Genomic DNA, 24,541 nt, shown 5'->3' with positions numbered 1-24,541 from the left:
CAAAGCCCCAAGTGGGAGTGCACAGCTCTCGTGGCACCATTCATTCAGCTCCAGGGAGCCTGTCTCCCAGCAAAACCAAGTGCTGCTTCCTCCATTTCAGCTCTCTGTAGGTGTTAGAAGCCAGGCATTGGCCAAGCCATGTCATATATAGGCAAGGCCCTCTGAATTCATCCCAGCATTCCTGAATTTGCTGGATGATGAACACAGAAGTTCAGCAGTAGGTGTGTACTAACACTGTTAGTGTAAAATCTTAATTTGTTACTTATACTTTGCAACACTTGTAGAGATTTAACACACATTTAGTGTCAAAACACCTTGGTTTTTATTTTCATATCCTTTTTGAATCAGGTTAAGCTGTAAACAATTTTTTTTTCAATCAAATACTGCCAGCTAGACTTACTTCCATTCATGCATCGCTGAAAACAAAAAGGGCATTTTTCCTTAAGTATGTTTTTCTTTTTTTAAACAATGTCACTTTATACAGAAACCAATACCTAGATTCAATGCACCCTGATTAGTTATGTAAACAGATAACCCCCCAAAAAACTCGTCAACAGAACTAATAAGTTGGTTCCTTCATAGAATGGAAATTAACATCTCTCCTGACTTCAGGTTAACATGGTCAGGAGTATAGAGTGTGGCACATAAATCCATCTAGGACGTGTATAAATTGCACGGTACTTGAATTAGCAAAGTTATGCATAATGAAATGCACAGTTTAAATTCATGCTAGAAAGCATTTTTTCAATATGTGGCAGCCGACCGGCAACCGTAACAGTTCGGTTCTGCACCATCATTTATGGCATTATAGATAACTATTACATATAGCATACTTTAAAACCCTGAAGGATTTTGTTACTTGAAACATTCTCCAGGCAGTCATTTGGTTTGAAACAATGGGAGAAAGACTACAGATCTTGCCACCTTATACCGATTATGGTACCTTTGACTTTTATGAAGTAGATCAGATATAATGTGTATTTCACAGTAACAAAGTTGCTTTAATGCCTTTTCTCCAACAGCAGGATTGTGTTAGATGTTTCTGCCCTCACATATCACAACTGTCCTGGTGGTTTTCCCTTTTCTTAAGTTTGAGTAAGTACATTGAGTATTTTTCCTGGTTTTTAACTATTCATCAGTCCTTTCAGTATATCTTCGGAGAGTTCCAGCAAAGGGAGTTCAGGGGATGGGATGTCCAGGGGGGGAAGGTTGGGTATTGGAATGTCCTTTGCCTTCCCAGCAGTTGTGGCAAACTTTTGCCAAGTTGCAGCTGAAGAAGTAGTTTCTGAGTGCTGCTGCAGACCCCACAACTCTGACTTCTCAACAAAATCAGCATCTACATCCAGCTCCTTGTCTACCGGAGATTTTTGGAGTCTCGCTCTTTCTGCTTTTAAATGCTTATTCTCTCTCCTTAATCTCTCATTTTCAGCTACAAGAAATTCTATGTGCCGCTTCAAATCTGCAATTTTGGTTGCCTGCTCTTCTATTATTGTTTTGTCGTCTTTCGGAGCTTTGCTCCCAATACATGCTTCCACCGGCTCCTTTCTTTTCTGAAGCAGAAACAAGAGTGTATCCGGGTCCCTGTCAAAGACACCCTGAATATCATGTGGATGTTTCTCTGTGGAAGGACTGTATTTCTGAGTAACAGGAACCAGTACATTTTGATCAGAGTCTTCAGCAGATGGCTTATAAGAAGCCTGAAGGTGTGCAGCTATTTCCTTGTCAGCATTCTGTTGGGCTTTCAGCTTTTCCTCCCTCTTTGCCCTTTTCCACCTCTCCTGGATGAGCAGTAACTGTTTCATGTGACTATCCCTTTGTAATTCCAGTGACAGCTGAGCCTGAGTAAGAACAAGATTAAACAATTTAACTGGTGATCCCTAATGCCACCCAAACATTCACGCACATAAAGTTACACACATGTAAATATTTACATAAACAGCATCACAGCATGCCCAAGGGAGGGGAGGAGCTTTTGTTTTTTCAGATATTAAATCCAACTAGAAGTGCTTGCTGCTTGTACTATGCAACAGATTCAGATGTGTCACACAAATTTAGAGTAACTACTGGAATTGTGAAGGAGTTAACATACGGTCTTTTGTTTGCTTGGGTTTTGTTTTTAAGTCACTGACCAGGCTACATTGTCTCTGAGAGAAGGTACTAGTTGTTTAACTGACCTATGACCAACACCAGGAAAGGAGTCACTTGGCATGCACAGCCATGCTTTAATTAAATAATACAAAGTATGTGTATGCTTCTGTGAGGGTATCTGTGTAGACATTAATAACACCCAACACTAAGCAGAAAAGTGCCCCAAGGCCAGATACGGTCCCAAATGATTCAGCCATAGTTAATGAAGGGGGTGGCATGGTGGTTAGTAACTCACAAGAACCACCTGGGTAAGAGGCTTCCATTTTTCTACAATAATGACCTTTTGGATGAAAGACAGGTGTCTGATCTTCAAGGGTCGTTTGCTTTGATAATACTGGCTAAACTAAAAGCCTGCTGCTAAGAAAGTACGAAGCAGACTGCTGAATTTACAGACAGATTTGCGTAATCAATAACGAAAGGTGCAGGGCTGTTGTTCTGGAGGTCCCCAAGTCAGGATGAATAAATCCAAAATTACAGACTGTAGCTGAGATGCTCAGCTTTGTGCCTCAGCAGAGCAGCCTAAGTACCTCACAGCAAAAGTTAAATATGGAATTAGTTTTATCACCCACTTGAGGATGCCTTGCAAACTAGAAACCATTGTTGGAGAACCTGTGGATGGGTTAGTAGTTCTCTCGTCCCTGCTCCACATAAACTTGGAAAAACTCTCAAGGAAGGCTAGCATCACTGTACTTCCAAAACTCTTGGTGCAGCTGACACAAGTTCAGGCAGCTGTGCAGAGGCTAATGCCCAAGAGGGGTATGACACACAGGCATACAACAGAGCTATGGCAAATTCTGGCATCTGCTGTATTTTGGTCTCACCTGCTCTGACTGGGTCAGCTTCATAGCATCTGTAAGGTATGCTGCAGAAGAAAAAATTGATAAACACTTAGGAGAGGGTTACAAAACCTGAACATTTCTATAAAAGCTAAGAAAAGGCCTCAGACCTTCAGTACTCTGAATCCCCACATAAAAGCAGCAGTCCAGAGGCAAAGTATTTACCAAGTTACAGTGGCTGGAAACACCTGATGTTTTTCAAAAGTCTGAAAAAATTACTGTAAGATCATTTAACAAGCACCATACCCTTCCCATGGCATCCTGTTAGCTCAGGTTGTTTCAGTTTGTTTTTCAGGGAGGGACAGCAGCCCTTTCCAAAAAGTCACAGAACAACAACTTTCCCCTGAAGAGAAGAAACACAGCCAAGGACCAGACTTCAAACATACAACCATTTAAAGACAAAACAGGGTAAGTAAAATCCTCTCGCCCATGGCAAGCCCGTATTACGAAGTCATGCCTTTTGACAAAGAGGTATATAGTCTGTAGCTCTCCACTTCTTTCATCAACTTCCTCTCCAAACCAGAAAATGCGCTGGCTTAAAGTCAGAGCAGCACTTACCTTGCTAGTGCTGAAAATGGCAAAGTATAAGGAATTCTTAACCAAATACAGAAGGATGTAAAATAGTGGCACAGAGTCATCAGATAAAGAAAAGCAAGAAATATTCAACACATTTCTGGGTTTTGCCTTGGTATATGGAGTGAAGGAAACAAAGAAGAGAAGTCTGCATATTAGAATGTAAGTGCTATCCCTCATTGCTCTGACTATTCATAAATACTAAAGAAACTATCAGTTTCTCATTTTATGGCTTTTTCTAGTATTTATGAATGCAAAGTGAGAACACCTGGTATCTAGGTTACGATGTTCAGAGCAGCCATTTATTTTGTCTCCACACAAGCGCTGTCACTGGAAATGTCCTACTTGTTGCACCAATTAAGACCTCTTCTTTATTCTTCTGCCAAGCAGTAGTTGCACTGTCATACAGCTGACAGACTCCAACACAAATAATTAAGCATGACTAGTTAAATGGACAGGTAAATGCACGAAGTCTCACTTAGGAGAGGCTGTCAATCACAGTGCCAAGGCCTGCAACATAATTTGCTGTTTTGTTCCAGTTCTGGGAAAGCTGAGCTCATCACCTCTTCTTAGCTGTCTTGATTCAGACATTAGGAAAGGGAAGTAAGTACTCTGCAAGCAAACATTTGTCTAAGTATTTCCTTTATCAACTGCTATGAAAGCAGTGAAGAAAATACAGACTGTAAAGTGAAGCTGGCTTACACCAGGTTCCCAACTGCATGTTGGCTTCATCTTCGGTCAAGAACTGCCTTCACAGTTTTTTAACCACACCAATCAAAACAACTTTGGAAACATGTGACTTTAGCCATTCGTATTAGAAAAAATGTTTCCAAAAGGGTGCTTGATCTGGACTAAAAAACAAATTAACATTTTCAGAATAAAAATTCTGCAAGTAATTAGATCATTTACTTTCATGAAGCATGCAAATATAGAAACTGGTTTTAAGATATGGCATGTAAGAAATTCCTACTCACCAGCAGCTTTTTTGTGACATGAAATTGCTTCTTCGTATTTCCCTGCTGCTAACAAACGGTCTGCTTTTCTGCTCTGCTGGTGAGCCTTAAAATAAAAAGAGCATTACGCCAATGAGTTACTTGACAAATAGTTATACATGTTTTAAAAAATAATCAGTACATCTAAGAAACCTGTACTGATTCCATTTCTCAGGCTTTTAGGCTCAGATCTCCCACTCCCTTCCAAGCTTTATCATTTGATTTCTTTTTTAATACTACCTTACAAAAATCTGTACTGCACAGGTAACAACTGAAGTTTGTTAATGCAGCAAAGATGGTCTGTACACAACAAAATCCTTTTTAAGCTGTTCCTCAGCAAGCACATGTTGTTCTTTGTAGGCAGGCATTTACCGTAGTCATGTAAAAAGACCAGTAAGCCACAAGACATTATGAGAAGCTGTAAGTATTTAGAACCAATTTATTTGTCAGAATGAGATATATTTGACATACGTTATAGCTTACAGCTGGTTTGACATTTTCTGCTGCCCTGTGCCCAAGAGGCTCTACCTGCTGGGTAAAGAAACTGTAGAAGATCTTTGTTTTTTTTTTGTTTGCAGCTTACACCATTTAACGGAAGCAGCACAGCTACACTTAAAGATATCAAAGTTATGCTGTTGCGGTACAACAGTTAAGTCTATACTTACATTTGTAAACCACTATGGAGGCTAAGGATGCTGCTGAAAGCAAACGACTGATACAAGTATTTGCATATGTTCAGTGAGAAACAACACTGCTTAACCTGCACTGCAACATTCATGAAAGCAAGTGTTTTTGTCATTACGAAAATAAATGAATTTTATGGTACTTCCTCCAACACAAGCTGTGTAATACAAAAGGCTACAATCGCTAACTGGCAAGACTGTCAGTAACAGAGAGTATTCATGAGTGTTTTACTACATATTCACTTCGAAGTAAACAGACATCAGGTACCGGGCACTGACTCTGTGAAACAACACGAGACACTTCTGAATCTGAAGGAAAAGCTTGCCTGTTCCTTTAAAATTACTGTTTCCCAAGAAAGCCTTTACCAAATCCGTACTGACAGAACCTGTAGGAGAAACAGAGCTGAAAGCCTGAAACCTGCCTCTGTAATTCTGTCTCTGACCCATACATATTCTGTTCCCCCTCTTCACCCAAAAACATATCCAACTTCAGATGTTTGGTGAATATAAGTCACCGATTCACGTTACCCATGTTCTGGGATCAACATAAAAACAAGCACATTTGTCCATATCCAAAGATGCCAGAACAACTGTTCTTAAGCAATCTCTAGCAGTTATATCATTGCATTTAGACCCTTGGCTTTTCTAAAACTCACTTCATATGCTAATATGAAGTGTTATTAAAAATACTCCATGACTCCTTGATTCTTCACAACAAATATTCTGGTTATATTCTTCTTCTTTACCTCAGAGCACTGTCAGCATTCCCTGCTGCTTCTGCTCTGAGTCTTAATAACCTCAGAAGAGGAAGTGTTTTTCTATTGGAAAACCATCTATTTTATGGCATTTTTCTATGGACTCCTACTACTGACATATGCCAGAAAGATAAACTTCTTTCCCACGGGAATGAACTAACAGTATCAGCTCATATAGAGCCATCTCCTTGGTTATTCCTGGCAGCTCATCCAGTTACAAATTAGTTATGTCATAGACCTAAAAACACCTGAGCTAGCTCCTTGCAAAACAATTTTTCAGTAAATTAGTACTGATACAGCTACTTCTGCTAACTGCATGGGCAGGTCTAAAAAACGAGAGAGGAGGAAACAGGGTAGCTAGAAACAGAAGAGCTAATGAAGCAAGTCAACAAGCCAGGGGCCTGGTTCCATTTATTAGTTTCTGCATAGAAGAATTTGAATCCGATTGTTTTCAAAGGTTATTTTCGTATGTTGTAAACTCCTGGAGCATGATCTTACTCAAATAACTTAAGCACATGCAGAACATTTGAGGACAGTCAGTTGCTACTTGACTGAGCAATTAAATTATTTCCATTCTCAGTTAACTCCCAGTGAAGCCGAAGGGAGTCTGAAGAAGTTGGGTTAGACTGAATAAAGTTACGAAAACAACAGTCCAGAGTTGCTAATAAAACAGAAAGCTAGGATCCGCTGTTTACAGGATCAAAATGCCTTTCTTGCCATTACATCAAAATATATAGATGTCAGGCCATCTTATTCTGATCCAGAGTGACAGACCTCCTCAGTGGAAACAACAGGAACCACAGCTGAGAACAATCAGTTTCAGGACAGCCGGTCTGAGAGAGCAGCTTGTGAGTGAGAAAGGTGTTTTGCACTCAGTCATGGGAGAGGAATTCCTCAGTTTGTATATCTTCCTGCCAGCTTGACAAGGAAATATTTGCTCATTTATTCTACCCTGCCGAGTGTTTGTTCCAATTAGTTAATTGTGCAGGGACCACAGAATTTCTGCAATTTTCATGGTAGATTATTCATCACCAGCATTTTGAAGAAATTAGTGGTACTGTTTCCTAGCAGCAAGTGATGAAGCTGCAACAGAAGTACTTGGGTGCTTAACAGCCATGTATCATGGATAGGCTTCTACATCTTGTCTAGTCTGCTGGTTTACTCTTAGTGCTCAGTTACACTTAGCAACACAGCATCCAACCATTGTTAGTAAATCTATTTTGAACTCAGAGTGGCCTGCATCACATAATAAAACTGGCAATGGAAGAATTGGTCCTATATCATAAAGTGCAAAAATGGCCGTCAAGTTTATCCCTGGTCTGATGTCATGCTAGAGGAAGGTGTTTACACCAACAATTTTGGAGCTGCTATGCTAGTTCCCAACAGATTCAATTAGGGCTGCTTTGACTTTGGTCCTGCTGCTGTGATGATGACAGAAACAGCTGCTGCATAACTGCAGTGGGTTTATATATCTGATTTCTCTTCGCTCTTCCAGTTGCAGTGCTGAAAATAAATGTAGGATGTGGTGTAGGAATAATTATAATTTATTAACAAGCTATGGAATTGAAGGGGGGAAGCAGGTCGACAATTACTTCCAGATGTCCCTCCCAGTCCGGATGAGCAGGAATTCCCAGTAGGCAAAGGGACAGGTATAACAATTTGACTCTAGTAAGAGGAAGCAGATGTGAGTGACGCATGACCAAGCTAAAAAGCTTCCCTAGCTTGCTCCAATGTATTTGGTTCATAAGGAATTTGTGCATGCCTTATTTGAACCACTCTGGATCAACTACAGAAAACAGGTAAGCTAGAGAGCTTTCCCCAAACTTTCCAGCTGTAGCTGAGATGTTAAAGGATGACACCTGCATCTTTAAGTTTGTACCTCCATTACAGATAAGTGCTCCTGTTTGTTTTTTCCACCTAACTAGTACAAATCATTGCCTGTGTAATCTCTGAGCAACAGAATCAAGCTATCCTCTAAAACAGCAAAGCAGGTCTCCTCTTTCCCTGGAGCTTTCTTTAGCAGCCCAAAACTTAACACTCAACTTTTTCTTTTTCCAATATAAACTAGAAAATGATATTGCTGCAAGCCATGAGAAATGAAGCTGTAAGGCCTATTTACCAGATCTCCTACCATCCCCTCAAACTCAATAATAAAAATGCTAGTTTTTTTTTTTCTAGAGGTAGTGTGCCATTACAACTTAAAGGATCCTATCTTAGGTTGGGGGAATGAAAAACAAAAACAGCTGCTGCTTTTCCCCTGTGATTCCAGTTGTTACCTACTACAGAAAGGGGAGCAACAGGAAAAACCACACTCAATCCTACAATATTTTCAAAAGGTAAATGTAGTACTAATTTTCAAATAGGGTACACGTACTACCCTTTTTTTAAGACGAGTAATTTGCAACAGTCCTCCTGTAGCTGAGCCAGACAATCTTGTGTATGTTCTGTTTTAGTTTGTTCTCATAATGGGAACAGCTCTTCACTGGACAAAGCCTTGCACAAGATGTTAAGCTTACATCCTTCTTGTTCACTGCAAGAGACTCGCTAGGAAGTGACATATTTTAATATGATTATGAAGCACAGATTACAATGCCTTACTAAAAAAAGTTACAAATGAAGGCAGGAAAATCCAGCTGCTACATGATGGAGCCTGACGAAAGCTAACTGCAGAGAAGTTCTGCCTACTAGAACAGTTTGTAAATGTTTTAAATGAAACTACTGTTTGCTGATAACATCATCTATTTTATGCTATGGACTGTGTATACCAGTTATCCTTCTCAGAAAGGATCAATACCTCTGCTCTGCTAATGCTGAAAGCAAAGATTAAGGTATTTTTTTGACTGATGAGGGATCTATCTGGGGATTTATTTCCTTAGGGTTACAGGGCTGTTTTCCTAAGAACATATTTTGAAGAAAGGAAGAGTGAGAAAGTGCACAGTGCATTGGTTCCATAGTGTACAAAAGAGTTGTAAGTATATTCCTCACAGATATTTACAGCAACAGGCCACAGAAGGTAGGATAAGGTGGTGGACCATTGTTCCCCCCACCCCACAACCACTCTGTCACTGCTATACTTACAGAAAACTTTTCTAAACCCATTCTTAGTAGGAAATAGTGAGCTTAGAAAGGTTTGCATGCATGTCTACATATGTATTGAAAAATTGTATTAGGAGAGAATACAGCTGATAAACTTGGCCATAATTTTTTAAATAAGTGCAATAATGATGAATAAAACTCTGGGTGACTATGGAAAACAGTGTCTTTACAGGCAGCTACAGTAAAAGCATAAATAATAAAGAGTTGTACTGTTTCTTATGCTAAATAATAGGAATATATTTGCCACTAAGCCTAAAGAAATGGTAACGTATAATTTTATCAACAGAAGCAAGCCCCCTTAAAAATACTCTCTGTATTCTGCAGAGAAAGAGTTGACTGAAGGAGAAACAAAAAACGGTAGAACCTGTTGTGGCTGCTCAACCAAGATCACTAGCCACATGTTAGCTCAATTTTTTGTCTTTGAAAGCCTGACAGAATAATGACTCAACTGTAAATTACAGGTTAGTGTGACTATAAAGCTAAAACAAATATGTGAAACTCTCACAAGAATGTATTCTCAGTATTAACAGATTCCTCACTCACTTTGTATTGAACTGTAGAGATGCTGAAGTTCAACTCTCTTGTAAGCAATAGTAACAGAATTTAAATATATGGGCAGACAAGCAACCAGTTGTTTGGCCAGCCAGTATTAATTCTCTGACTAGCTCTGACTATGCATGTGTTCCTAACCTACTCCAAATTTAAGATAAAATGGTTAGTCTGAGTTCTTTACCATGCAAATGCAATTAAGAGATCTGATATGAAACCAACTCGCATTCACCCTGCTCAGGTTAGGCGGAGTCTTCAAAACCTTATACAGGCATAGCTGCAGCTCTTTCCCTGATCACCTGCAACTTCTTTAAGGTGTGGTATCCTTTTACCTATTGCATAGTCAAATCAACCTCATTCACTTCCTTTTCATCCATTTAATATAATAAAAACACCAAATACTTCAACTTGCTTGCTAGAGCCATTTTGTATACCTACAGTTCTCAGCTGCTTTGGTAATGCTTTTCTTGTCCCCATATACAGTGCTGTGGCTGGTACTACACAAGTCTTGCTAAATGGAAGTTGTAAGCTAAATGAGAACAGTCCCACTGCCCTGATTGTTTTTGTTTACTATCTCAGCTCCTATACGTAGCCCTAAACCACATGGCTCAAGCTGTTCCAGCAACTGAGTTACACCTCAGTAGAGGCAATTGAATCATCACATCAAATGGTCTAGTAAACAACCTATTCCAGGAGCAACAATTTCAAACAAGTGGGGCAGAAAGGCTTCAGTCAAGGTTTCAGCTGGGTCTTTAAATTGTTAGGCACGCTTACTCAGAGCTGAACTGCGTGGTCTGACGATATGCACATGATGCCAGCGTGACACAGCAGAAAGGCACTGCTGGTAGGTACCCAAACAGCACAGATACCAGTAAGGAGATAATGCTTCTGTCAACCACTCAGAGCTAGGCTAATTATGTTACTAATTGGGAGCTATTGCAAGCTGTTATATGTGCAACATGGAACAGTTTTGTGTTGTGCTTGGGTAGGAGTTATATGACTGAATACACCATTGTAAAGCTTTTCCAAAGAGGATATAACTGATCTGGCTGTTCAACTGAATATCTGACACATCACCTCAGCACCTCCAGTCACTTTACTCAGCAGGTATGCTGCTGCCTCTGTGAGTTCACAGCTTACATTTCCTTAGCTGAAATGCATGGTCCCATATAACTCACAATGATGTTGTTACTGGGAAAACCAAGACAAGGCTTCCACTACTGTGGTAAAAACAGACTTTGTGTTAGGTATGTCTATATAACCATACTTCCACTCTCACTACCTGCACTTTTGTTTTCTCTAGTTTGAGTTCAGAATTGAGTGCATCTTCCTCTCTTTTTTTTTCCATTTTATTTTGGAAAAACACGTAGAACAGCTTTCAGGTTAAGCTTTATAAAAAAAAAAAAACCAAAAACCTCTAAGAAAACAAACTGGATTCAGTGGATGTTTCTGTAGATTAACATAATATTCCTGGTTTTGAATCAACATAACAGAAGTGCAGGCTGACATTAAGTCTTAAACACCCTGGCCCATGTATTAAATCCTTTGGTGTCTAGTAAACTCACATAGATTCTATTATCTCTTCCTCCTCTCCCATATTACATATTTATTCTGCTTGTTATCTTGTCCTCATGTGGATGTAGCATTAACCTAACTTTTAAACTCTTTCATAAGACAGATCACTGATCAGCTTGCACTGGAATGGCTGCTACCAATGTTTTAAGAGTATTAATTTTATAAAGCTTCTGCTATATGAGATTCTTGCAATATACATTTTGTTGTGTTAGTCTCACTCCAGCCACTGGGCCATGCTTTCTGTTTTTCACCAAAACAGCTCTTCAAGCTGTTTCCCTTACAGTTCAAGAACCTCGTAGGCAATATATATTCACCAGATTTTGGACTGCATTTTATTATAAACCATATAAAGTGCTATTACTTTATAGGAAGAATAAAACATAGAGGTGGTACAGCTCCTTAGTAAATACTGAGGTATTAAAGCAAAATCTGCAGAGTTACAAAGTCCTGCTTATCAGACTCTGTTCACCAAGCCTGTTTCCTTTCTAGTCTCCTCTTGAGATTGATACCATTTGCCTCATATTTTTACTGTGTTACTTTCAAAATTCTGATGGTCAGCAGTGTACTATTGTGCTTCTTAACTTATACCTTTTGCTCCTATAACTAAGACTTAGGAAATTTACCTCTATGTTTTGCAGAATAAATTTTAATCTGTTAACATGTTGAGATATTGCAGTTTATGGCACTGGACTGTGTGAAACAATTGTGCATCTGGACTAGATATCCACTATATGGCTGCTGCAGGTGAAGGGACTGCACTTAGTCCATACCTGTTTTAAATTCCACAGCACAACCTAAATATTTTTATTTGTAAGGTTGAAGAACTGGTTTCCTTATTAGTAAAAGCATAAGGATCAGGGCCTTAAACCATTCCTTCAGCATTAGATGATGTTTCTCATCTGCAAAGCATATAGTACCCTAAAGGAGGAGAAGGAAAGAAGAAAAAGGGCAAAGGGAAGAGACAAAATAAATGTTAAGGTATCAGAGCTGCCCCAAAACACTTTCCCATGGCTCTAACAACTCAGCCCACAGCAACAGATTTTGGAAAAGTTGTTTCAATTTATTTCTAAATGAAGTATCACTGGTTCAGTAGAAAAATCAAATCGGCATCTAGTACTATAGCATAAGTCCTAGAAAGGTTAAAAGGAAAGATGGGTTAAGACTCAGCATGATTATAATAACTTAAAAGGGAAAAAAAAAACCACAAAACAAAATGAAACAAACCCCCAAAACCCCACAAACAAACAAAAAAAAAAGAAACCAACCAAAAAAAAAAAAAAACAACACAAACTGAAGCCCAAATTCTAAAAAGATAGATCTGTTCTCATTGAAGTTATTAGACCTGAAGCTTAATGACTTAAATTTCCAGTAAACAAAATCCACTGTAGTTATAGATTATTATTATTTTTAAAGAGATCTGGAAAGCAAATCAGTATTTGTCTAGTGCTATCTACATATGTAAATCAGTGGATTAGGGAAAGCAAAATGTAACTAAGCTTAAGAAAAAAAAATAATCATAGATAGTTTAAGGCATTAACTAAGGCCCAGATGCACAAAGATAAAATATTATTTTGCTGGAAACATACCTTTCAGAACATAGAAAAAGAATGCAATTGAAATCAACAGAATACAACAAGGTACAGCATGCCACCTGTAATTAGGAAGGCTAAGCAAATAGTCAAATGTATGAGAAACAACTGAAACTGAAAGCCACCAGTACAAGTCATTAAGTGCAGTTGGTGTGATACATGTTGACAGAGAAACAGAGACATCATGCTGCTGCAAAACTGCTATGGAATTTTTTTGTGTGTGTCTTTTTTTTTGTCATATCAGCTTTCCAGAAATTTAGGACAGTATTTGTGCTTTCCCGTAATTAAGACTAGATGCCCAAATACACAACTAATGAACAACTTTTACAGGACAAAGCAGCATCAAAGAACTGTAGCAAATCCTAATAAAACACCATAACTAAAAAAAAAAAAAATAAAAAAATTCACAAAAGTTAACAAGGCATGATATACTAAAGGAGGAAAATGTCTTGTACTTAAGTAACCAATAGCAGATAAATCAACTCAATGATTAGTGTACCCAAAACTACTTTGTAGTTTAGGGTTTTGGTTGGTTGTTTTTTTCCCCTCATCAGAATAATGGTTTGGCATTTTTGGAAAAAGGCTGTGCTCTTCCAATCCACAAGAACTACACTTAGGTCAAGAGAAAAGATTTACAGGAGAAGTACATGAAATGCATGACACTGGATAGTATTAAAAGCTTATATGAACGTTCTTATATTGGAGGTTGGCACCTTCCCTGAATGCTGCTGCAAATCTGAAACTCGGCTGCAGAGAGGGGCTGTGAATAGGAGAGTTTTGTAAAACTAGTTGCTTTTGTTCACGTCTTTGTAAAAATGTAGGCATGTTCTAACTACAGTACTGTACCCATTCAAGCTCTTGTTCATGAAGAATTTTCATGGTTTTCACACAACCTGAAAAGACAGGTCATTTTTCTATACAAGATGATTCATGGCTATATTGTGCAGCAGTTTCAAGGAAAGTTTTTTGTATTTCAGGATACTCCTTAAAAGGCAGTAGGAACGTATGCACAGGCAACTCTGTAATTTTCTGTACCAATGTATTATAAAGCAACTTTTTTCCTGTATTATCCATTATGCAGAAGTGTCTTGATCTTATTGTAAGCCTGGTACTAGACTGGTGTAGTAACTGCACACTCCTATGATGGTCAGAGGATCATCAACCAGGCTTCAGTCATAGTCTTGTCACTCCTATACTCCTTAGTAAGGGGTCTCGGGAGGAAGCATTACTAACTGGTGATAACTATACTGCCACAAAGTTGCTACTTTCAGCCACTGACTAAAGAATTCAGTTACCATTTTCTCCTTAGAAGCTAATGCACTAGATATACTTTTTAAAAGGCTTTTACAGTACAGTCATACCCAGAGTGGTTTTGCACTATCAGCTCAGATCCAAATAGACAATCTTTCTGCTACACTTTCAGGCCTAATTTCATGGGTGTTCTGCAATGTCAAATTTGCAAGCCTTTCTGAAACTGGAGAGTACAATCCAGAAATACCTGACTTTGTATGAAGCACGTAAAAATTTATCAGGGCTGGAGCACACAAGCTTTGATTAAAAGCTGACACAAATCTCTGAGATTCGCATGACAATGGCTAAACACTTTCTGGATTGAGCTAATTCTTGGAAGCATGGCAGGTGTATTCCTGGTGTGCTGCTCCTGACTAATTGGACTGCTAGACCAAAACTAGTTTTTTAAGGGAATGCTCTGTGTGTCACCACATCCGAGGCACAGTCAAGATACAGCTTTAATAAAACCCCTAAGGCAGCAGAGAATTAACTGTTCTTTATCCTAGATCTTCTTTATTTGACAGAAACCTACTAATTTAGGCTACTTTAAAATCTGTGAATATGCATTTTTCAGATATCTGTGTTTCAGTTGAAGTTCCTTAGAGATTTGGTTTAAGCAGAGTAATTGCAGCTTTAAGGCTTTAAAGCATTTCATCTCCTGAAATTAAGACGCATCTAGTCAGTAGTGGGCCCTGGGGGTCTCTAAAATTTTTTAAGCTCACGTAGATATGGCCTGTGTCACCTAAACATTTCCTTCCAGAACTTCCCTTGTCCTTTGTGCTTGCAACTTGGCCCAGACTTACACGCTCCCCGCACCCCCTCCGATCCAAACATGCCGCTACACGCACCCTGCGCTGCCTCTTCTCCCGCGGTGCCCGTGTTTTGCTGGGCACACAGCCGCCAGGTCCCAGCCGCGGGCCCCACAGGAGCGCAGTCCAGCCCTCTGCGGCCTGGCCGTCGCTTCTCCCCGCCTCTCAGCCACCGGACCGGGCTGCGGCGAGCCCAGCGCCCCGCCGATCCCCGAAACCGCCTCAAGTCCGGGACAGCCGCTCGTCCCCACTCGCCTTCGGGCAGGCCAGGGCCCGGTGCCGCTGTGGCAGGGCCTGGCACAAGCCCTGAACAGGTGCTGCGGGAAGTGGAGGGGGGCAGGGAGAGCCCTATTTACTGCTCAAGTCGAGCTTCTCCGCTCGGTTACCTAGCGGTGGGAGGTCAGGGGTGTAACCCTCTGTCCGGCACGGCCACTGGCCTTCGCCCCAGGCCCGGGAGCGGCAACAGGACCGGCTGACAGGTAGCCCGACCCCCGCCCCCGCGCACTTACCAGGTTGAGGGGTCCCTCCATCACTTCCATGGACGGCGGGGGCTGCGGGCACATGGGCGCGGAGGCGGCCTACTCGCCGCTCCCGGTGCCGCCGGTGCCGCCGGCCCCCACCGCCCGGTCCGGCTACTGACGCCGCTACTCCCGCGTCCCCGCCCCGGCGGGTTGTAAACACGGCGGCAGCTTCCGCCCGGCCGGCACCGGGCGGCGACTCGCGAGACTCTTAGAGTCGCGCGAGATTAGGGCAGTGTTGCCAGGGCAACAGGCGCCGCTCCTCGCCCCACCCCTCCAACGGCCGTCTGTCGGCAGGAGGGTGCGCGCCGGCCTCGGTGCTCCCGGTGCCCAGAGGGGTAGTAGGGTCTCGGTGTGAGGCACCGAGTGAGTGGCCTCCTAAAGGCGGAGAGGAAGAGCTCGCGGCCCGGCACAGCCGCAACCCGGACCAGGGTCCCGAGCCCGCCGCACGCATCCGTGATTTCCCCCCCTTTTTTTTCCTCCCCTTTTATTTATTGCTGCGCGAGGTACAGGTCTTTGGCCTGTAGGCACGGGGAATTCTGTGAGGAAAAAAGCAGCCGGCACGGTCATGAGGCGTGTCGGTGGAAGTACCCATCACCGCAGGGCAGCCAGGCCAGTGCCGGTATCAGAGGTCAGGCAAGGCAGCCACAGACATTAGTGACAGCGAGGAGAGCCCTTCCATCGCAATGATGCGAAACCAACCGGGAGAGCTCAGTGCTGCCCTGGGGCGCGTTAACGACATCCGGGCTGTTAACTTCAGCCCTGGGCATAAAGCTAGCCAGGAGGGTGGCCAGCTCAGCTCTCTCCATGAGGTGGAGAAGAAGCAGCTATTGCCCTTCGTGGCTCTTCATTGCAGGAACTGTGCACAGTATATGAAAACAGGTAACAATGACAGTGATACCAAAATCATCATGTATGTGCTAACAATATAGCAGTATTAATTATTCAAAATAAACTTTCTTGAGAAAGATCAGCCAAGAAGGGCTAACTTCCTGTCATGATCATCCTCATCCATATGACAGTGTGTCTTATAAAGACTATAGAAAAGAAAACAGCCATAAAGGGGTTGTGTAGAACTTTCTTAGGTGGAACTAAGGTTGGCATTAGTTCATAGGAGCATGGCAGCTATGGGCTGAAAGGGAAACAAAGGCAATTAAAAAAAAAAAGAAGAGAGAAGAGGATGGGGGGGGGGGGGGGGGAAGATGAGGCACCTAGAAAGCAAGAAATAAAAAAGCTAACTAGCAACAAGTAAACAAACTCCAGGATTCCTTTTGTACCCTTTGTAGATTTGATCCTCAGACATGAGTGGCGTCTGTGGGTCTCTGAGGGAGCCTTTGTGGCCTGACTTGCTGTAGCTCTTGGCTATCCCTGTGCTATGGGGACTAGCTTTGCAACACAGGAGTGCTGGGGGGAGTTTTCTTTCCAACATATGTGGTTAGACAAGATAATCTCTTCAGGCAAGGAGCTTCCAAAAGACACTATGCTAGTTCCTGTTTTCATTTGCAAGAATTTATCTATCAGTTGGTTTAATTATGTATTGCTATGTCAGATCCTATATAGTCCAGAGAAGTTTTGATCTAGAGCCTGCTCATTGAATAGTAGATAGATGAAGATGTCATTGAAGGTATAGGTCAACCAGGGTGAAGAAGAAAGGCTACTTGGTGCTTCTCTGCCAGTACTTACACTCAGACATATGATAATATTTGTTTTGCTGAACCACACCATTGTGTTTTCCTTCATTTTAGTTAATGGACACACACTCGTGAAGAGATAACATTTATCTGCCATCTGTAGTAGTACAGCTCCCATCTTGACCATCCCACTTGGTCACTGTTCCTCTTCATAGCAAGTCCTTCTCTAACCTTTAGCCCTGTGCTGCCTGGCCTTTTTCTCTCTTTATGGTAATGCTACAATAGCAGAAAGTCTGGCAAAGGTATTTACATCTGAGCACAAAACTTGGTTGTTCAATGTTTAATGAAGTTATACTGAGTTAATGTGTCACTATGTACTGACTCCCTTGCATCTGTACATGAGATCTTACACACTTAGCTCATTGATTATCCTTTTTCATACTGCATTAACCACCAGCAAATTTTGGTGATCTTACTAAGTATTATGCTAGATATTACATTATGCTGGGAGTTAAATTGCACAATGTCATGCTGTTATTTCTTGCCACTTTACTAAACTTTTTTCATCTTTGGTGACTGAACTGCATAATCTTCATTTATTTAAACTGTATTGCTGATCCGTTTGCATCCAATTTTTAATTTTGCATTAAATATTTGACTTTTGACACATAGCTGCATAGCTGACTTTTGCTATGTGCTCATCAGTTCTCCATAAATCATACCAATTTGCTAAAACAGACCATTAGGTCAAACATTTTTGTAGAAATAAGACAAACTAGTTCTAAGAAATGTTTTCCATTACTCCTGGAAAGAGTATTTAGGCTCAGGAAAGGTAATTTAATTTATTGGTTTGTAAGAGGGACTTTAATATTTTTTTTCGAGACACATTATGTTTAGCGGAAAAGGGAGTAAGATTCTGGGCCAATTTACCACATGTGGATTGGGAGCTAAACAAGTGAGGAATATTGTATCAACAGAAAACAGGCTTTAGGATCCATGTTGCTGAGTCAAGCCAATGTGTTACAGGGTGCCTGTTGTTCGTGTGACCAGCAGTGGTCATTACTGTTCCTCCAACAAGGCTGGCAGAGACTGTAAGCCCCCTGGAACCTGGTGATGCCTCTTCTCATCCAGGGACTGTTAACAGATGCTTAAATGGGACACTTCCCTTGACTTGTGTCAACACTTTGTTTCCTATATCTAAATCTGTTAAAAAATTGCAGGCAAATAAAAAGAAACATGATAGGACAAGGGGTAATGGATTTAAACTTAAACAGGAGAAGTTCAGGTTGGATATAAGGAAGAAGTTCTTTACTGTGAGAGTGGTGAGGCACTGAAACAGGCTGCCCAAAGAGGTGGTAAATTCTCCATCCCTGGCAGTGTTCAAGGCCAGGCTGGGTGGAATCTTGGGTGACATGCTCTAGTGTAAAGAGTCCCTGCCCATGGCAGGGTGGTTGGAACTGGATGATCTTAAGGTCCTTTCCAACCCTGACTATTCTATGATTCTATGACAAAATTACTTTTTAAAACCTCATGTTTTAAAAGGTGCTAGTGATATGCAGGATTTGTTTCAGAACCATAAATGTTGCCATTTGCAACACTGTATTCAAGTTATTCAGTTTCTAATGTGATTATGTGATATTCCCCCCCCCCCCCCCCATACTTTCTTGGCTGTGGTGTAATGAAAAAATCATTGTGCACTGGTCCTTCAAGAAGCATCGTGTTGCCAAGTCCTGAAGCAGTTGTGTAAAGTGAGTAAAACCCGTAACTGTGTAACTGTGTAACATAAGTTGCAATGTGGTATAGTGATGTTATTGCTAGTTCAAACTCTAAATTTGTATAGACATTCTCCTTTACTTGGAGAATAGTCTTGGGACACTTTGTATTTTTTTGTCCAAAATTCCAAGATCCTGGAGTGCTGTATGTTATGTATTCATTCCAGATGGTGTGATAACCTCCATTGCACTGGACTGAAAATGGCTGCCATTTTCTACGAGTGTTCACAGAGTTGATCTAGAGATTTAAATTTGCCCTCCAGAGAAAACAGAACCATAGTAAATAGTATACTACATTATCTGTAAATTCATCAATGAAAACAGGATGATTATTTTTCATTACCACCATTTCTGTGTTTTGCATATTTTGCTCCTCCCTGGGGACTGCATGGGGATAACATGTTGACTGTATAAGTATACTGTATAAGTATAAATTAAACGTTTGTCTGAAAGAAGAACTATTAAAATGTAATTCTGGGCAGGATGTGCCTGTCAACAGGAAGCTTCCTAAAATATCCTGTGTTTTAAGAGTGGAATTTTAGAGTAGGAGGGAAGTGTAGAATTGCTATTTACCTGTCTGATGCTGCTTTTGACACACATGATGAGCCAGCTTCATTTGACTGTCACCTCCTTAGGAGGCAGAATTCCTCAGCCCACACTTTGCTTAGCATTGACTACTTCTTTATTTACTCTTTGTGCCTTTGCATTTTATCTGGACTGTGCATTTTCAGTTCAGCTCCAGTTAAAGACAGGCTTCTCAGTCACAGCATTGTAGGAGGGCCAACAGAGCCTCCCACACAGTGCCTTCCTCAAAGAGAGATGGGGATGTCTGTTTCTTTGAAGAAGCACTTTTGAAACAAAAGGGATTCCCCTATGCCTCTGACAATTTCCCACCACACATGTGCAGAGCCATCGGACCGATGGGCCTCCTTCTTTTTGTCAGATTTTTCAGAATAACTGGATTTCAGGATCTCCTCATAGATGCGCCATGTCTCTTTGGGTTGCCTCTGGGGAATGCCTGAGAAGGGCTGTGGGCAAGGCAGTGGATGAGGGAGGGCTTTGACAACTGGCACTGAAGGAACCTCATTCAGAGAGCTGGAAGGTTCAGGACAGTGAAATCTTGAAAAAGGTGTAAACTAAATGAAAACCTTTTCATGCTGCCTTTTCCCCTTCTTTTGTGTCTGTTTGGATTTTGAATTCTTAAGGTCCTTTGTGACCTTTTCCTGTATAATTACACGTGGTCAGCAAACAGAAAGGAAAAACAAAAGAGCGAGTCATTAAAATGGGTGAAAAACTTGCAATTAGAATGCCTTGGCATGAAAATTTTGTTTCTGAAAGAACCTCAGCACAGCTTAGAAATCAGCAACCACAGTTTGGCACTATTCTTAGCTACCAGAGCAACTGATAGAATTAGAAGCCAGTCAGATTTGCAGGGAAGAAATAACTGGTAGGTTAAAAAACAAGAACAGAACCAAGACCACATCTGAAAAAAATTCCAGTCATCTGTACGTAGACCATTTATTGAGAAAGATAAGAGAAACTAAATTTTCATAATCCTGATTACATGCAGAGGATTGACCCAGATGCATGCTTTTAGCTGTATTTATTATGTTTAAACACAATGTATGCCTTCACATGTGTTTACTGAAAAGGAGAACCACAGCCATTTACATTAAATGTATTTTAAAATATTACTGTTGAAAAAAGAAGCTATTTGATTCCTCCATATTAAGAAGTAATGTATATGACTGTGGTGCTCTAGAATTAATTAGGTCTCTTATTTTAGTTTTAGAATCAAGAAGATATTTTCTCATTGCTTGCAGAATAAAATAGCTAAATCCTCTGCTTAGATCTGAAAGTTTTGCCCACAGCAATCAAACTAATATTTTCTTTATAGCTTGTTCTCTCTGTAAGCTTTCTGCTGATTTCATTAGTCTTTAGATCAGGTTCCAAGTAACTAATTATATTTATAGTGTGATTTCTTTGCTCAGTACAACTAATTAAGGTAAAGGAGTTTGGGAATGGTGAAAGGCTGAGTAGCATTCCTTTGCATTACTTTGTCCAGGTGCAAGATACCGGAAAACCGTTTGTCATTGTATTCATATGTTCTCAGTATTAAGCTGAGCAGAAACTTTCCTATTTTTGATATTTTGAGAAGGCATAATGATGAAATTCTTCCTTTGTATTGACTAAGGCTGATGTATTTCTGACAACAGAAATGGGGGTTAGAAGGAGATAGCTATTTGAAAGTGGTGAGAAGTCAAATTTGGGAGTGTGAGGATGTCCATGTTTTTCACTCATGCTCCATTGCCCCAAGCTTCTTCCTAACATTTCTTAATACATGTTCTCTCTTACAGCACTCCTGTAAAGCCACCACCCTCCCTTTCTTCACTTTCCCACCCTTGCCGCAAATCCCCTCTCACCTATAACCCACAGACCTGCCCTTGTTTCCCCAACTCAGATCTGCTGCTCCACTCATGCATCTTTGAAAGGGCCAGTGCTGCATCACTGCTTCTGTTAACTGCCTTCCTAAATGCTACCACAGGCAGCTGAACAATGCTTCTCTCAGCTGGTCCTATCCACAAAAATAAAAGACCCTTCAGCTTTGGTTTCTGGGGATTTAAAAATCTTGGACAAAAGTAGGTTTGTTTAGCAGCTTTACTTTCCTAAAGGATATGAAGGTACTGTTCTTGCATCACTAGCACAGATTTCTTTCTCTTTTTCTATACTGGCTCTCAGACTCTAACTCCACAGCACTGTTTCTCTGTCTGGACAGAAGATTATTCCCTTTCTTGCTCATAAAAATTCTTCTTTGAAATTCAATGAACATCACCTCTCAGGAAAAAAAAAAAAAATCTGGTTTGTTTTGAATTTCCTCTCTTAGGCTGAAATGCAGAGAAATATGGCCACTTCAAGTTGTCTTTTGTCAAGAGAGATGCCTGGTATTTGCCACAACCCTGTAGACTACAAGGCTATGTTGGGTCTTTAACAGCTGGCCCTTGATTTTAACAAAGGATTCTAGTGGAAGCCAGCAGTTTTTTGGAGGCCTGAGTGGTAACATCACAATCTGTCATCTCAGGTTTATTGAGCACCTTGAGTTAACATTTTTTTTTCTGGTATGTTTCCATTCCTGAGAAAAGCAAGAGCTGCAAGACTGACTTATAATATACTCATTCAATTAATCAAGTAAGAGTGAATCAAACCTTTCCAGGCAATTTTGTTTGAAGCGTCTGCACTCTTCTCTGCATTGCATGAGGTGCCAACACCAGTGGGAGTTTGCCTGAGGTAAGAGCTGTGGGTTTGGATGTCTTCTTCCATTTTTATTAGGTCTTACACTCACAGGAATTTTGTGCTTTTTAATCTTGTAACTGTACAAAACTTATCTCGGTATGGAGGAAGATAACTTAGTGATTTGCTTTAATTATTCTCATAACTGTTCACATTATGAGCAAGTCCCACTTAAAAAATTTCAAATCCATTTTTATAGCAAGAAGGTATTTCACTGAAATCCTTGTGCCACAGATCTAACCAGTATGAAACCAGTAGCTCAGCTGATCTACCAGGATGCATTAATACTCAGAACTCTTTCCCAGTTCATCCCTGTTGGTCATTAATTTCATTGTATCCATTTTAATATTTTAATTTCCTTTTCTCTTCCCCTTTATTATCTGTATGCTTTCCCTTAAAATACTTAATATGGAACGACTTCTAGCAAAAATCAAGTGGTCAAAAAGAATTCCAGCTAAGCATGTTGAGTATTTATTGCTCTTAGTATTCAGAGTATAGCTTCAGAATTGAGTAGTATTTATTTGTGAAGTGCACTAGTACTGAGATTTCCCTTGCTGGTAACCATGACCACATAATACAAGGCAGTCTTACACCCCTTACAAACTTTCAAGACAAAAAAAGGGACTGAAAGTGAAACCAGGAGGCAAATAGACTGGAAAGGTCTCATGGAAAGTGCTATGCAATGAACTACATTTTTAAATGCAATTAATTAAGCAGTTAAGCAGGACTTGTACACGATTTACCTACTCAAAATAAGATCCAGTGACATTTGTTATATTGGCATCAGAGTCTACCAAAAAGATGGTCATGTGACTAGACTGGTTTAATTTCTGTTTTTAAGGTACAAACAGATGAAAGAAGAGAGTCCTTTAGTCTGTACCATGGGATTGAAATTCTGTGCAAGCACAGTCATGGACTATAATACTGAAAGTTTAGAATTAGCTCCTGAGAATATCTGTTTCTAGGAGCTCTAAACTCATTGAATAAGGTGGGTTTTTTTTCAGTGCAGGTTATTGCTTGAATTATTTTGTTGTAGTCTTTTAGGGTGGGCTCCCTCCTGTATTGGTATTCAGGGTTCATCTTTTAGCTTCTGAGAGGTCATCTAACTCTCATAAGATGGAATTTATTTTCTGGGTAAATAACTTGTTGGATATAAATGAAAGAATAGTGCTTGAATTTATAAGTTGAATCTTTCAGTTATGGGGGCAGGGAGAGGGGTAGATGGATGTCCAAGGTAGGCATAGGACAACACAAACAAATACCATCTGACTTTTCACTAGAACAGGAAATGTAAGTAGATAAATACAATTAGCTCTCAGTTTCAAACATAGCAGGAAAAAGCCAGTTCAGTGTTTTATTTTCTTGCTGCCAGTTAAAAATGAAATACAGAATTATTGCCAGATACGAGTTCCGAATTTTCAGATGAACAGGTTTAAAGCTGAAAAGAAAGCTGGTCTCTGCAGCAGTGGAGGCTCATTATCTTTTTTTTGTCAGGATGAAGCCATCTTCCATTTGCAGATCTAGGCTACAGACTCTAACCCCCATCTGTCTTCCTGTCTACCTTCTGCAAAGTGACAATAGCGTAACTAAGGTAAAAATGACCAGACCAAGTGTACCCCATGTGTGTGACACCCTGCTTCTCAGATCGTAAGAAGGTTTTAAATAAATTGGGCAAGTTTTTCTCAACTGCAGTGAGGAATAATGTGGGTTTTTTCACTACACAGGCCATCATCTTTTGGAAAAGGCCCTTCTGCAGAGTATATGATAATCCATGCTTTTTAAAAAATGAGACAGCTTGCAGTAGAAGAAAACAAAACATTCATATCAGTTACAGACACTAGAATACTTTTGATGGATCTAATATTCAGCCTTTGGCTGGAAGGCAATTTTAAAAGAACCAACTAGTTAAACTTGAGATACTTCTATTTCCTCATAAGATTTACTTCTCTTCCTTAATCTGTAACTCTCCATAGTGAATTTCTCTAGCCATCAATATGACAGTACAGCAATATTGCCTCATCAGTCATGATTTACTTAATGTTTTCTGAATTTAGTAATATTTGATTAAAATTTAATGTGAACATATCATATCATGCCACATATATTATTGCAGCCATTAATCAGGTAACCATAATAATGAAATGTCGGAAGATTGGATGAAAAAGTATCTGAAGTCTTTGATATATGTTTGGCATGGTTTTGTGAGTGATTAACGAAAAGATACCCAGTCAATTGTGTAAAGCTTCATTAATATACATTTACAATCATCTACGTACTGTATCATCAGATATTTTTAACCTTAGTTAAACTTGATTTTTTAATTTACTGAATGACACTAAATATTAATAATCCTGAAAAATATATAGTATTCTAGTAACTCTCATGATGCCAGAATGATTCATAATGTGTCTTAACGCTTTTTAAACAAAATATGTAC

At 40.2% G+C, this 24,541-nt stretch overlaps 1 protein-coding gene across 1 annotated transcript; it reads right to left on the bottom strand.

The window, feature by feature from the left end:
• Nucleotides 1-298: 298 nt before the first annotated feature.
• On the bottom strand, nt 299-15,581 carry NRBF2 (nuclear receptor binding factor 2). Its single transcript, XM_057421531.1, has 4 exons — nt 15,405-15,581; nt 4,532-4,616; nt 2,970-3,010; nt 299-1,838 (listed from the first exon to the last, which is right to left on the bottom strand). The coding sequence occupies exons 1-4, from the start codon at nt 15,456-15,458 to the stop codon at nt 1,125-1,127; spliced, it is 894 nt and encodes a 297-aa protein (XP_057277514.1). The 5' UTR covers nt 15,459-15,581; the 3' UTR covers nt 299-1,124.
• Nucleotides 15,582-24,541: the final 8,960 nt, after the last annotated feature.

The sequence above is a fragment of the Pezoporus wallicus genome, unplaced genomic scaffold (assembly GCF_028554395.1).
Source record: "Pezoporus wallicus isolate ANWC-B61680 ecotype Strahan unplaced genomic scaffold, APGP_CSIRO_Pwel_v1 contig_4816, whole genome shotgun sequence".
In the NCBI taxonomy this organism is placed as follows: Eukaryota; Metazoa; Chordata; class Aves; order Psittaciformes; family Psittacidae; genus Pezoporus; species Pezoporus wallicus.
Note: the sequence above shows the minus strand (reverse complement) of the source record. Positions and strands in the feature narration are given on the sequence as shown.

Excerpts from the sequence above, each read along its gene's own strand:
- NRBF2 (XM_057421531.1), bottom strand. The coding sequence starts at position 15,458 with ATGTGCCCGCAGCCCCCGCCGTCCATGGAAGTGATGGAGGGACCCCTC. Across the intron at positions 3,011-4,531 it reads ATGTCACAAAAAAGCTGCTG|CATACCTTACAGATGCTATG; the intron begins GTGAGTAGGAAT and ends TTTCTTCTGCAG. Across the intron at positions 1,839-2,969 it reads AGCTGACCCAGTCAGAGCAG|GCTCAGCTGTCACTGGAATT; the intron begins GTGAGACCAAAA and ends GTTCTTACTCAG.